The sequence below is a fragment of the Prinia subflava genome, chromosome 4 (assembly GCF_021018805.1).
Source record: "Prinia subflava isolate CZ2003 ecotype Zambia chromosome 4, Cam_Psub_1.2, whole genome shotgun sequence".
NCBI lineage: Eukaryota > Metazoa > Chordata > Aves > Passeriformes > Cisticolidae > Prinia > Prinia subflava.
In genome coordinates this window covers 29002334-29017447 of record NC_086250.1, presented here as the reverse complement: position 1 = coordinate 29017447, position 15114 = coordinate 29002334, and the positions used below count along the sequence as shown (strand labels likewise).

Below are 15114 nucleotides of genomic sequence, written 5' to 3'. Positions count from 1 at the left end.
CGCTTTTCCAGGGTTTCCTCCTCACACAGCACATGCAAATTCGTATCAGTCACCCATCTTCATGGATACTTTCACAGGCTGGATCATGAGCTTGATTCTCCAATTTAGTCTCCTGCTGCTGGGCAGACTCTTAAAGAGCAGGATGGAACAGGCAACTTATAGGGAGCATTTCCTAAATAGCCAGAGAAGACCAGGTTCAGGTCATGCATTCAGGCTCTGCCTGTATGATTAGTGTAGCACAGAAGTAGCTCATTTTGGAAGGCAGAAGATTCTTCACCACTGATGATTCTTACAAACAGGAGAGATAAAAAATCTCTTGAGAATTATTAACTTGTAGCTCTTCCTCCATGAAGAGAGAGAGGATGATGGACTAGGAGACTTCTCAAGGTACTCTGCAGCCCTATTTTCTATGATTTCTAGTTATGACTGAAATTGTCAGTCTCTTAAGTTCTCTGACTGGCATGAAGGGACTTTCTACACTGATTACAATCTCAATAAAAATAAGAAAAAGAAAGAAAAAGAACAAAAAAAACCCCGTATCCCATGAACAGTGCTCTTTCTTACTAGCAAATGCCAGGTGTTAGTCTAAGTCCACTAAAAGCAGAAAAATATTTGCTGATTAACTGAAGAGAGTACTGATTAACACATAATATTTGTGTTGCTTTTAAAATTGTACTTTAATGAAGATTTACATCCCCTTTTCATGTTTCAGTATTTGCTGTCTTTCATATTTGAGATAATTCTTCTACCTTAAATGAACTTGCATTAGTGAAATATTTTCTCATCAATTTTTCAAGGGAATTATTTTTCAAATGTTTACCTCTGAAACCTTGACCTTCTTTTGCCTTGCTCAAGCTTAGTGGTCTCTGCAGCTGTCACAGCATGAGGCCAGCAACCTTCCCTTTTCTCACAGTGGTTTTAGAGAGGCCAGCATCCCCAGGTGGATTTTCAAGAGCCTCTTCCTAATGCCTGTACAATGCAGGAAGTCCCAACAGGATGAGAGTGAGAATCCCTTTCCTCACTTCCCCACCCTGCAGAAAAGCCAAAACAACTGTTTGAATGGGGAGAAGGAATGATTAGCACAAGGGACTAATAGAGCATGAGACAAAAGAAAATGCCATCCTATCATCATACAGAATGCTACTGGCTGGAGTTTGTGATAAAGATACGAAACAGGAACACATAATACATCTTGCCCAATAAATGCTGTCATCCCTCTTCCACTTATGCATTATTTCTGCCTGTCTCAGGCCCAATTATTTTCAGCAAGACTGAGACAGAACACAAATTGCAAATTTGCAGATTTGGAGACACTGTGGGACCACTCAGGCAAGACAAACTCTGCCTGCCATTCCTGGCCAAGGTTTACATTGTTAAATACTGCCCAGAGATTGACCCTTTGAGACTTCACTTTCCTGACATTTCCTGATGCCAAAGCTGAACCTTACTCACTGTAGTTTTCCTGTCATGCAATCAACCGCAGACAAGGGGAACAAACAGTTTCCTTTTCTGTTGCATAGTTGAAGATAATTGCAACCCTCCTTAGTTTATCCTGTTCTCTTTCTGGAGAAAAACAAATTCAAACCAGTTCTAATTAATCCGGTGTTGTCTTCAAAGAACTGTTCTGATTTTTGACTGGTTCTTCTCCTTCAAAGAGTAGAAGCTCAAAAACTGAAGCAAAGCATCAGCTGTAGCCTTGCCACTTTTGAGTGCTCTTGTATGCAATATTTCTGCTTACACTGAATTTTTATCTCTAAGTGATAGTCCACTAGTGTGATGCTGTAGACTCTTACTGCAGCTTGTGATAGGCTACCCTATGGATCATTTGCTATAAAACTGTGTGTTACCATATTTCTCCCAGGCTTTTGCCTGCAACACTACTTGTTTCAGTAAAATCCTCACTACTTTCAGTGAAATCCTCTACTATCAAGGAACATGCTTGTGTTCCTTGTGTTCATTACTTTAGCCATGGATTTTACAGCCAAAGAGATTATGTGGCTTTTCCTTTTCCTGTACTAAATTTTGTTCCATTTCCCCCAAGCTACTTCTCCAATTTTTAAAGATCATTTTGAATTATAATGCCACCCTCAAAAATTGCAAACAGTGACTCCAGGAGACTTTTTTACACAGCTGTTGAAAGTGACTTTTTGCTTTCACCTATGAGTCAGTTTTGAGAAGTGTTTCCCTTAGCCTGGATTAAGAGACTCTAAGTACTTTGACTAGAAAGAGACTTCATTACTGCTGCTGTTCTAAAGGATGTGACATATCGGCTGGCAAGAAATGTTAATACAGGGTAGTCCTGCAAAGATTGTATTTTTTGCAGCTCTTCCCTGTGTAAAAAGCAAGCTTCTTGGTTTGCTTTTTGAGCCACTGTTTGACTTCCACATTCTCCTGTAACAGATCTATTTTTTGAACTTTGTTTTTGAATCCTGCCCAACTATATTTTATCTATTCATTTTTAAGAGAATGATTCAAATTATTTTTGTACACATTGAATAGTCACAGAAATACTTAACAGAAATTCTTTGCAGAAAACTAGTTCTCACTAGTATATATTTTGGATCAGGAAGAGCTCTTAGATTCTGGGTCTTTATCACACAATTTATACTTTCACAGAGTGGCATTTTATTAAATATATATCTTTGTTTTAGTGCCATGTTATCTGGAGAATTATTTGGATGGCAACTCTCACAATAGATTATTTGGTAAATTAAAGAATATAGAGATTATGAGACAAAATTAAAAGTTTATAGAGATTATGGAAATAAGGAGATACAGAGAACACTGTCACCTTTCAGGCATTGATTTTGCAAACAAACAAATTATGATTTTATTTTTCCATCAATTCAGATTAAATATCCTCTTTTGTTTCAGAACCTTCTTTGGGATAAACTGCTATTGCTTCATTGACCACAGCAGACTTGTGACATTTTAGGACTTACCTCTGGTATATTTCAGCTAGAATACTAGAAGCCATATACTTTTGAACAAAACAAAACAAAACAAAACAAACAAAAAAAAAAAAAAAAAAACAAAACAAAACAAAAAAAAAAAAAAAGGAAAGAAAGAAAAAAAAAGGTAACAACATTTGGTATCCTTTCCATGTAGATTAAGTAATGGAAGGTTTTAAAACATGGGGTGCTTCAATTTAAGCTCTATTTCAGTTTCAGACTGTACAGTAAACATTTTCTTTCATGTAAGTGGTGTCATTATATCATTATAATACCTAGAGGGCTATTTGGATAGGAGGTCTTCTGGCAGATTATTTGGTGAATTACCAAAGACAGAGCATATGGGGAACATAAGGGATCCTGGATGCATTTGTAGATTGTGAGAAAAGCCACAGTTATTTGCAACAAGAGAGAAAAGATGCGAGACCTTTTTGCAGATAATAAATAAGCTCAATGACATTTGGAATTGAGAAGCTGACTGATTTCACAAGGCTTCTTGCTTCCACTGACCTTCATTCAGGTATAGAATCCATCACCCCTGCTTTCCTCTGACAATCCAGAATCCTCTGACTTCACATTCACAACGTGGACTTCATTTGAAAAAGAGGGCAAATAGGGCATGCAGCACAGGTCTATTTGCCCCAACCAATTTGCACTGAACAATGCACTGCACTGAAAGGAGAGGAATGGAGGAATCTGAGGGAACATGGTCGTGTAATGGGCTGTAAACATCTTGTAAACAAGAGAGGGGATTTGCAGGCAGCATGGAGCATTTTTATAAACATGCATGAAATATGGAGAGGGTAAAAAGGGAAAAATAACAGGGGAAATAGAAATAGAGCAAGAAGGACAGAAAGAAAGGAAAAAAATAAAGAAAGAACAAAGAGGGAAAGAGAGAGAGAGAACAAAGAAAGCAAGAAAGCAAGCAATCAAGAAAAAGGCAGAGCAATCTGTCTGTTGGACTTTTCATAACAAGAATAGCAACAATGGAAAGGCTGAGGACAGGCTTTCCAAATGGTATTCCAGCTTCATGTACAACAACGGTTGGGCATAAAATAATGTACAGTGATGGTTGGGGTACAACCATCCACTACCAGGATCCTCTGAACAAATTTGTTGGCAAATCATCAGAGACAATGACAATTCAATTAGATCCTTCTCAGAGTGAACACAGTGAAGGGAAATGTTAGGGAAAAAAGAAACAACATCAAGCACATTCATATCATATTGAGCAGTTTGTCCCCGTTTCTCTCAGAGGCACCATTATTCAACAGCATTCAAAGGAAGACAAGCTCTTGCATTATAGTACATGTTACTAATTAAGAAGAATTCTAGTTGTAATTAAAATGCTTAACTCCACTGCTCTGTGGTGGCAAAGGTAGTTTATATCTTGGGTCTTTCTATTAACTCAGAATGGGAACACTAAGAAGATTACTTGACAAAAATGTCTTTATAGCCTCTGGACACAAAACTGAAAGTTCTCTTGGTTAATTTCATTAGCTTAATTAATTAGGCAAACTTAATTAATTAGATTTTCACTAAAACCGACAAAAAAGAAACTAAGTACTGCTCATGTGTTGATAAGGTTTTTTAAAAAATGCTCATTAAAAGATTGTCCCTACCCAGACAACTTTGAAAAATGTTCTCTGTAGAAACTGAGGTGTTTTATGTACTAAGCTTGTCCTTCATTCTGCTGCCTTTCTGATTATTCTTAGATGACTTTAGAAGAAAAACCTTCTCAGCTGGCAGGCCACAGCCTGCAGGCACTGGATATCCTGCAGCTTGGGCTAATTTCTCTGCCTCTAATATCCTGTTTCCTTGCAAACGTCTCTTCAGGACAAACAAAAAGGGGGAAGTGAGACAGAGATACACAAAAAACGCTTGCCAGAATGACAAATAAGGAGTTAAACTTGGGTCCAGTTTTACCTTTCCTTGAAGACTTGCTAGTGGAAAGCAGCCATAGAGTCAAAGAGGGAAAGTCAAGCACCAGGAGTGAGAGATCAAAACTGGTCTGAGCACCAGAACAGCTTTCAGGTTACCCCCTGAGTGGAACTAACCTCTTTAATTGCCTTCCTAAACACAGCTAATTACAAAGTTATTTTTCTCTGATAAGCCATTCATTTCACAGCATAATTGCATAGATCTTTAACTCTGGGAAACAATACAGTTATTTCTCTTACATCAACAGGATTTCAAAATATAGTAGTCAGTAGGCAAGCAGAAGTAGATATATATGTAAATAGGTGCTTAGGTTCACAGTTCCTTAAACGAATATGCATTTGGAAAAGCATTTTGTTTTCTGTTTCAAAATCAATTTTAATTCTATGAATCTCTCTGTGTTAACCTATGCAGCACCAAGCTTTTGTTTACATCTTTGCTTACAAAAGAAAAACCCAAGACGCTTTTCTGCAGACATGTTTGACCTTTGTCTAATACAGGCAAGTGTTTTAATTTGTTGATATGGATATGTGGAGGCATGTATACTTGGTAACAACTGTCATGGTCTGTGTTTCAGGTGGGACCTCTCCCACAGTCAGCTTTTGGGCTCTAAGAGAAAAGACACAGGGAGGGAACTCAAATTTCTGGCACACGAGAGACTGTGGAAGATCCTTCTCACAAACTGCCCTGGCAAAGCAGGTTTGGTAAGCTGTCCTCTTGTAGTCAACATACCAAAAAGTAAAGGACGTGACATCAGTGTTACAGTGTTGAAGGGTGGACTTAGAATACTTGCTAGAATACTACTTGAATTTAGATCCAGCTGATGCTAGTGGGCCTAATGGCAAGCAAGACTCCATATTATAAGTGACTGTCAGGATTAGTGGAAAGGTACTTTAATACTTTGGAACATATATATATAATTATGGCTTGTTTCTTTGCTCTTAATACCCTTTAGTACCCTTCTCTTAAAGTTAACAAATACCCCTATCTGTTGCAGTGGCATTTATCTGTAATCTGATTCACTCCCAGGTAATATTTTTGCTTCAGGTTATGGAACCCTGGCTGTGACCAGACTAAGGACCACAGCCAAAAGGCAGAGTTACAAGTAACAGTAAGTGTGCTTACTCACATCTGCAGAGAGCTTGCACTAGATCGGTACTATTTGGGGAAATTAGAGAAAAGAATGGTGGAAATAAGCAGTAATTGATCCATTCAGAACCTATTCTAGTTCTGGAGCATATCAGTATGTGATAATGCTACAGTGGATGGTTCTTGCACCAGTTCTGTAATTAAAGTTAAGATAATTATTCTTTAACACAGTCATTTTGTTTATCCTCAAGGAGATTACAGCATCTTATTCCCCAGCTTTGAGTACTTGGGGTTTTTTCAATTTTGAGTGAGTATTCCAAGTTTAATTTGAAACAAATTTCATAAACGTATTTTAGCATGCATTTTAACTTTTCTATGACTTGAAGGCTCTTAGTGGAATGACATAGACTTTTCAAATCTTACTGGGTGAAAATTTATTGAATTCACTTGCAAAATTTTCAGAAAGTTCTTGCTACATTTCTGCATTAAAAATCCTTGACACAGCCATTAAATGTTTGTTGGAAACTGCTGTGGTTTAGGAATGGTACTCCCCAGTTCAGTGCCCCACTGATATTTCCCAAACCACATGCCCTTTTCTTGCTCCCCTACTTTGCCCCTCCCTTTCCCCCTGCAGTGGGCTGGAGGGGAGAACTGAAGGCACAAAAGGCAAAGATCACGGGGTGAGATAAGAACAAGATACTGGAAACAGCAATGAGATAAGAAAAGCAACAGTAACTGCAACAATACTAATGACGGAGAGTACAAAAAGAGAAACAATTCACATGGATAGCCACCCAAAAATACTGGATGGCTCCCTCCATCACATTTTCTCAACCAAAAGGAATTCCTTCTCTCTGGAACAGTCTCCCTTCCCTGTAAACAGCAAGGATGTGAAGTTGTATAGAATAAAGTCCGGGTCGTTCTCCCTCCTGACTACTGCAAAAAATTAACCCTGGTCAGAACCAGAACAAAAAGGAATAGGATGAGGACAAAATAGAGTAAGAGAAAGGTGTCAGAGATAGGAAAAGATCAAGGATTTAGGCAGATGGTGACTCTGCAAGTGGCTAAGCTGATACAAAGCACTACTATGAAGGTTTTGTGCAATAAGAGATTATGTGTTTCTAATAAAAAGGTCAACCAAGAAGCACTCAAAGCATCTGTGAAAAGAATGTATGCATCTCACAGCCTCAGTTCATATCAGTAAGACCTCAACAGAGATATACCCAGGACTCTTAGTGGTTCATCCACCATTTCCTTTGGCACTTCTTGGCCCATGCCCAGCTTAATACCACAAGCCTCTGCTTAATTTAGCAGCCCTTCAGGTCTGCCAGCAGGAAAACCTACACAGGCTCTCCTACAGCTGACTCATTCAAATTGGATGAGCTGTTTAGACATCTTAAATAGAAAACATGTTGACCAACTAGAGGTTTAGTAAGCCCTCAGACGAGTATCTCCTCTACAAGTGTAAATATGCAAAGGGGAAAAACAAAGAGGAGTTTAGAACAGGTTCTTGATCATTTTCTTATCTATTAGCACAGATAGGTCCTGTAGATTAAATTTCTTCTTGACAAATGGTGTGTTTGTCTAAGGTTGAGGAACTGATTTGATGCAGAAGTTTCTGGCTTGTATTTGGGCTCATACAGGAAGGGCCACATCAATTGCTCTTGCTTCACACCTTGCTCTATCTAGGTCTTAGGGCCCTCCACTGCATGTTTACTATTTCTGATTGAACACACGGCCAGTCAAGAGCTTGGGTTACTTTTAAAAGTAACCCAAAAGCTCCTCCAAGGCTGCAGGTGAATCCGTGCTTCCCCATGGCCCTCCATGGTTTGCAGGAACACTGCTGCTTCACCATGGCATGCATCACTAGCTGCAGGGGAACCTCAGCTCTGGTGCCTGGAGCACATCCTGCCCATGCTTCTGCACTGGTCTTGGTGTCTGCAGAGTTTTTCCTCTCACATATTCTCATTTTGCTCTGCTCTGAGCACAATTACAACTATGCAATGTTTTTTCTCCTTTTTCTTGACTATGTTATCACAGAGGTGTATCATTCCTGATTGGCTCAGCCTTGGCCAGTGGCATATCATTCTGGAGCTGGCTGGCATTGGCTCTGCTGGATATGGAGGAAGCTGCTGGCAGCTTGTCACAGAAGCCACCCCTGTGGCATCCCCCCCACCCACTACCAAAACCCAGCCACACAAACTCAATACAGTTATAACACGCTAGTCCCATGAAGGGAAGCATTAACCAGCATCTAGAGCATTTTGGTATGTCAGAGATGCCAAGGAGTTGTGTATAACTCCAGCGTTTCATCACAAAGGAGCATCTCCCTGGGCAGGCAGACCAGATGCATTAGTGGGACTCCAGCAAAGCAAGAAATTCCCTGGAGCCCATGGACAAATCACTGCTGGCTGCAGCTGATAGCATCCCATGCAGATCCCCAAAGAGTTGTAACAGCACAGTCCTGTTCTTGAATTTGCCATTTCTCCATTGTGAAGACAAATAAAAAATGCAAAATGGTCAGTAACTTAGATTAAACAAAACAAAACAAAATCTAAACAAAAAGTAACAAGATTGAAAAGCAGAACTAAAATCCAAATCTGCAAACCCAGTTTCAGTATGCAAATGCCTCTGTCAGGAAAGCAATCCTTCTCAGAAATGCTTTTTGAAAAAGTGCCCAGCATTTCCTTTCTATTTTGTCAACATGCAGCTGCAGTAGAAAATTGTCTTAACTATATTAATGAGAAACACAGTTACTTCAAGTATTGCACCAAACATAAAATGCCTGTTAATATTAATGCTACCTATTAATACTTTGTAAAAGAAAGGTTATTTACCTTTTTCAAAAAAAACCCCCATTTCAGAACTAAGCTAAGGTAACCACATGGATCTAATAAACAAAACAAATAAGCCTTAAGTGGTCTTGAAACTTCAAAATAGGGGAAATATCAAAGTGAAACTACATAAATTAAGCATAAAAAATAAATCCCATTTACCAGTAATATTTTGTAAGATTGTCTGTGGATTCATAAATTCAGAGAAATTTAGCATGCAGATGAGAAATAAGGGGAAGGGAAGCATGAACTGCAGTAGAAAAGAAATCTTAATTTAGGATGTGTTCTGCGTAACACTGTTGAAGATCTAAATGAGAGCTCTTTAAACTGTAGATGTAGAAACAACTCCTGGTGTGATTCACATTCTAACTTCAGATCTAACATGACATGACGAAATACATAAATGTTGCTTAGGATAGTAAAGGAAGCTCAGTTTGCTTCCCTGGCTTTTTTATAAATTTTGGTTGTGGTGCCAGAGTTAGACAGCAATGCTTCGTAAAGTCTAACATTAGCAGGCAGACTACCATGTTTGCCCTCCCTTCAGTGTCTGAAAAATAAAACACAGTACAACAGGATAAAAACACCAATTATGGAACTGACAGCCAAGGGAATACAGTAAAATGACCTGCCATTGTCTGCTTAGAGCTTATAGAAGTATCATAGAATAGGTTGAGTTGGAAGGTATCTTGGAAGATCATCTAGTTCCAACATGAGCATCAGCTCATGCTGGAATCAGTTTAGTCATGAACTGATTAAGGTGTTTTCTGGTCTGCTGTGTTAATAACAAATATTACACTCTGAAGCAGTACAAAATAAACCTGTAGCCTTCCTTTCTATTTCCATAACACCAGTAGAAGGTCAACTTTTCCAGTGTCCAGATAGGTATCTCTAGAAGAACTTGTTGAAGATAGAAACTCCTATTTACTTCAGGGGCTCTGAAAGGAATTGGTACTACTTTGCCGCTTCAAGAACTGGGTCACCCTTGAGCAAAACTCCATGCACTAACTCTCAGTGCAAAGCTGGCTCTCAGAAGCATACACAGAATTAAATGTTGCAAGATGAGGCTCTAGTCCAAGATACTGCTTGGCTGGAAAGGGAGAGGAAAAATCAGAAATAGAAAAGTGACAGGGAGGGAACAGTCTGCAGAACTCTGCTGAAGGCTATCCCTGAGACAGGAGGGACGGGACATCCCATCCCATCCCATCCCATCCCATCCCATCCCATCCCATCCCATCCCATCCCATCCCATCCCATCCCATCCCATCCCATCCCATCCCATCCCATCCCATCCCATCCCATCCCATCCCATCCCATCCCAGCAGAACCTGCTAGCCCACACAGCTGGACTGTTTTCACGTGACACCACAGTACACAGTTCAGTCCTCCCAGGACAAAAATGGAAGCAGAGCACTGCTTTTTGGCAGTTTTGGCAGTCACAGAAATCTGCAGCCCTAGGAGTGGTTGCTGTTCTCTAGGACTAGAACATGCCTGGCCTCGCTCATTTAAACACACCAGTCATTCAATGAAGTACATGTGGCCTATTCTAAACATAAAGCCTGAGAAAGAGATGTGTGCAATACTTGCAGAGCACGGTGATTTTGCAAAAGGAGAGATGTTTGCAGAAGACGATCTGTTGCTGGACATGTTCTGCGGTCAGAATAAGAGACTGCAGTGAGGATGCTGATATGCTTTGCTGTTTAGGCTCATCAGTTTAGAGCAAGAGGAAGATCACCGACAGTTTTATATTTGAACTGAAAATAAACTAGAAGGCAAGGTAGTGTGTAATGCACTCCAGTATGGCATGTTCAGCCTCCTTTGCAAAGATGTATGTATAAATGACATTTCTGTGCACAACCTATATTGGTGATATGGGCATGAGGATTTACTTTGCCTACATGTTGACTAGAAGTTCAGTCTTCCATGGGTAGCTGCAGGCAGTGTTAGCACACAGAGCTGCATCTGGCAAGAAGAAAAATTGTACAATGATTCTCTTCCATATCCTCTGCTACATTTTGCAAATTTTGGATATGTTTTGGAGTCACTGTACAAGAGATAAGCAGATGGGCTGTGGCTGTGGAGAGCTCTGGATTTCATGGGAATATTTGTCCTAGACACTTTTTACTGCAAAATAATTGAATATTTTTGCTGACCACAGCAACATCATTTCTTGCACAATAACTGCTGCTGGATACTGTAATGGAGAAAGATAATCGACATTTGTTAACTTTGTTGCACTTCCTACTTGAAAATGTGGCACTTGGATGAGTCATACAAAGATACTTTTGTTCTAATTTTTAAAGTCCACTTTTTCCTGCTATCAAGCTACTTCAAGACAAAAGCAATATCAGTGGAGGGTCAGATGACTTCTCGGTTTTGAACATTGCATCCTCTTCTCAGTAAGCCAATGGGCCCTACACCTATCTTCATCCAGAGCTTCCAGAGGCACTCAAAAGAGAACACTAAAAGGCACCTTTGCTCCTTTTCATTTTTTATTCAAAATTCAGCGAAACGATAATTTACTGTAACCTCAGCATGCAACCTATACTTCACATTGTGTTGAACCTCAGCCAGCAGTGACAGAGTGGGAAATGAAGTAAATCACTTGTACCATTCAATGTGGCTCATCCGTGGTCCCCAGCGCGCTTTGGGTGAGCATCCATCTCTCAGCAGCACAGCTGGAGAGGAACAGGTTTTTTGTGTGCCCTGTAGGACTCGGGAGAATTCCGAGAGCCTTTGTTCGAGCTCAGGCAAGACCAAGATCTAACCAGGGATCTCTGACCCCTCAGTCTTCCCATCTCAAGGTGGCATCAGCCGACTGGTTGTCAGGGCTGCTGTTTAGGAGGGCGGTTCTGCGGTGCATTTGAACGGGGACAAGACGGGTTTCCCGGCTCGCAGCGGGCGCTGCCGGTGCCCAGCGGAGTCCGACCCACGCCCACAACCCGGCACCGGCCAGCGGACCGCGCCACCGGCTGGCCCCGCTCAGCGCCTTCATCCCTGTTCGCCCACTGCCCGCGGGGGGCTTCGGCCGGGCCGGGAGCGAAGCAAAGCGAGTGCACGGGGGCCGCCCTGCCCCGGAGGGGTTCCCCTGCCCCGGTGCCCCGGAGGGGTCCCCGTGCGGGTCCGGGTGCCTAGCGCCGCCGGGCGCGGCGGGTCTCGCTGCCCTCCGCGTCCCGCCGCGCCGCTGCGAGGCGGCCGCCCCCAGCCCAGGCCGGCCCGGCGGCCGAGGTGGGCTCCCGCGGCGCCGCCGCCGCCCACCGTCCGCGGCGAGGCGGGCCGGCGGGGCCGGGGGGCGGAGGGGGAGCGGCGGCGCACGGCGGCGAGGTGGCTCGGCAGCCCTCCCGGAGGAGCCCGGCCCACCTCTCCCGTGCAGGCACCCCCTCCTCCCCGCCCCGAAAGAGGAACTCCCCGCCCGCGCAGCCCGGCCGCGGCGCAGGGAGCAGCGGCGGCAGCGGCGGCGGCGCGCCCGGCCCTCCGCGCACCATGGCGCAGCAGCGCCCGCCGCCCGCCGCCGCCTGAGGCGCCCCGCGGCGCCGAGCCGAGCCCGCGCCCATGGCGGCGCCGCCGCCCGCCCTCAGCTGGGCGCTGCCCCTGCTGGCGGCGCTGGCGGGCGCCGCCGGACCCCAGAGCTTCGAGCTGCCGGGGGCCCCCATCGACAACATCGAGGTGAGCGGCGGCGCCGTGCTGGTGGCGGGCGGCAGCTGCCTCTACGAGCTGGGGCCCGAGCTGTGGCCCCGCCGCCGCGTGGTGCCGGCGGCGGGGCAGGGCTGCGGGGAGCCCCCCGGCATGCGCAGCAACCTGCTGCTGTACTACGAGGAGGCCGGCGGGGTGGGCGTCCTGCTGACCGGCTGGACCCAGGACGGCGGCGCCTGCCAGGTGTGGGAGCAGCCGTCCTACCGGCAGCGCTTGAACCAAAGCGAGGTGGTCAGTTGCCTGCCCGACGGCTCCACCGCCGGCGTCGTGTTCCAGCAGGCCGGCGCCTGGTACCTGGCCGTGGCGGCCACCTACTCAACCAGCGCCGACACGAACCACCTGCACTGCGAGCCCTCGAAGTCGGACAAGGAGACCGTCATCACGGTGCGCAGCATGGTCAACCTGAAGTCCAAGGAGGAGCTGGGCATCATCAAGCGCAGGGAGGAACCTCTGCACTTCGTTGACGCGCTCCAGTGGGGGGATCACCTTTTCTTTCCCTACTACACGTTGAAGGCCAGGTTGGGCAATAACACGGAGCCACCCAGCATGGCTGTCCTGAGCCAGCTGCGCCTCCCTTCAGAAGGTGGCCTTACTTTGAAAGGGCACGTCTATTTGGACTGCGGGTGCAGGAGCCTCATTATTTCCTCCAGCCTTGTCCGCCAGGGTGAGCGGGGCTGGTGGGTGGGTGTGTTCCGCCACAGCCACAACGCCAAGGCCTGGAACAGCACTGCCGTCTGCATCTTTGGGATGGAGGAGATGAAGGAGCAAGCCTGTGCATCCACGCACTTCAATATGAACGGGAAGAGCTGTGTAAGTCTGGGCATCGTTTGCTAAGCTTTCATCCTGCACGCCCTTGTTGACACTTGTTGTTGTGGCTGGTGTCTCTGCATGATTCACGGGGTGTCCCTGATCTGGAGGCACATGAAGTTAGCAGGAAACTTCAGAGCCACACCAGGCTTTGCACATCAGCCCTGGCTCTGTCAGCTCTAGTGATTTCCCCAGCTTTCTGTTTCTAAAGAGCTGATCCTTTACCAGATTTTGGTATACTTCGCACCTACCTGTTGGGAGAGACACATCTGAGGGAGCACCTGAGGGCATCCTGGGTCAGACCTGAGTCTTAGGCTTCTCCCTCGATGTGTCCTTTCCAGCCTAGGATTAGTCGTATTTCATTTTGTTTTCCGTACAGCCTAGATAAAGCATCTCCTCTCTTATTCTGTGCATTCACATCTCATGTCGTTGCAGCTACATCAGAAATGAAAAAAAAAGCTTGTCAAATTGGCTCTGTGCACTGGGCTGTGTGCACTGTTATCCCTATCACTCACTAGTTATCTGTGGTTGCTTGTTCAAGCCTCTCACGACTGGCCTTGCTTGGGAGGGCTCTCACTGCCACCTCCCCAAATCCTTGTGTGCAGCAGAAAACAATAGGTGATATCTCTTTGTTGTTGCAGTGGTTACATTTTCACAGACAGTGGTATTCCATGTCACCTCCTTCAGTAACACTCTCTTCAGCTCCTTCCTCCTTTTCAGGGTGAGCTGGGTGCATGGAGGGTGGGATAGGCAACACTACTGGCTTTGCTGTGGCCTCAGTAGTAAAGAAATAGGAAGGTACAAATGTCATTCACGTGAAGAAGGTGCTTTCAAAAGGCCTATCCATGCTTTTAAGTTAGACTCAGACTTTCCAGAGCTGTGGCAAAAGGACCACTGAAAAGTACCAAGGAGAACCATAGGGGATCAAGCAAGGCGTCATAAAGCAAGCCCTAAGCCTTTTGCAGTTCCCACACCAGCCGAGGTCTTTGCAGCTAAGCTACTGAATCCTTGATGTGTTACGACAGGAGCTGATTCGAAATTCCTTGAAAGAAGTGCAGTAGATTTACTGTCACTCCTTGGCTTTCCAAATTAACTCGTAGCAGAGTGCAGTGCTGAGATTTTTCCAAACAGACTACCAGAGGGCACGTGTGATTCAGTCTGCTCATCTCCCTACTGAGCTGTGAGACTATTGCCAGTGTTAGAGGACGTGGTTGTGAATGAGAACCCCATATGTGGGTGAGACAAATGTGCTGAAGTAAATAGTGAAACTCACTACGGAGCCAGAGCCAATCCTTTGATTTCCAGTGCTAGCTTACTGCTTACTGTGTGATTTCTGTGCTCCCACAAGGCAAACTTCCTGAATGAATTTGAAGTCTCATTCTGATCCCAAAATACCTATTTGCTTGTTGGAATTTTAGTTTATATTGTTTGTTCCTAAGTACTCGTGAAGCTTCTTAGCAAAGTGCTTTCTGAGCCTGCTAAACAAAACAGAAGAAGAAAGTTCCCTGGGCAGTAGATCCTTTCTAAACACTTTACAAAACCTCATGCAAGAAATATCAGAAGAGCCTCATGGATCTTGTAGAGTAACATAATGCAGGTATGGCCAGGCACGTATTTCTGTGGACAGGGCAATTCCCTGTCCCCATTGCCTCTCAGGGCCTGAATATGAAAAATCAATGATCCACTTGTTTCAGGATTGGTCTGATTCAGATTAGACTCCTGTGACTCCAGAGTTACTTTCATGTCCCAAAAGGCTCATCCCTCTTGGAAATGTAGATTATATTTGAATACAATGTTCAAGAATC

At 44.2% G+C, this 15114-nt stretch overlaps 1 protein-coding gene across 1 annotated transcript in view; it reads left to right on the top strand.

Annotated features, from left to right (window-relative positions):
• Positions 1–12231: 12231 nt before the first annotated feature.
• Positions 12232–15114, top strand: part of PLXNC1 (plexin C1) — a 69984-nt gene continuing 67101 nt past the window's right edge. The window contains exon 1 of the mRNA XM_063396321.1: positions 12232–13312. Coding sequence (XP_063252391.1) covers positions 12362–13312 — 951 coding nt within the window. The 5' untranslated portion in view covers positions 12232–12361. The remainder of the gene's footprint in view (positions 13313–15114) is intronic.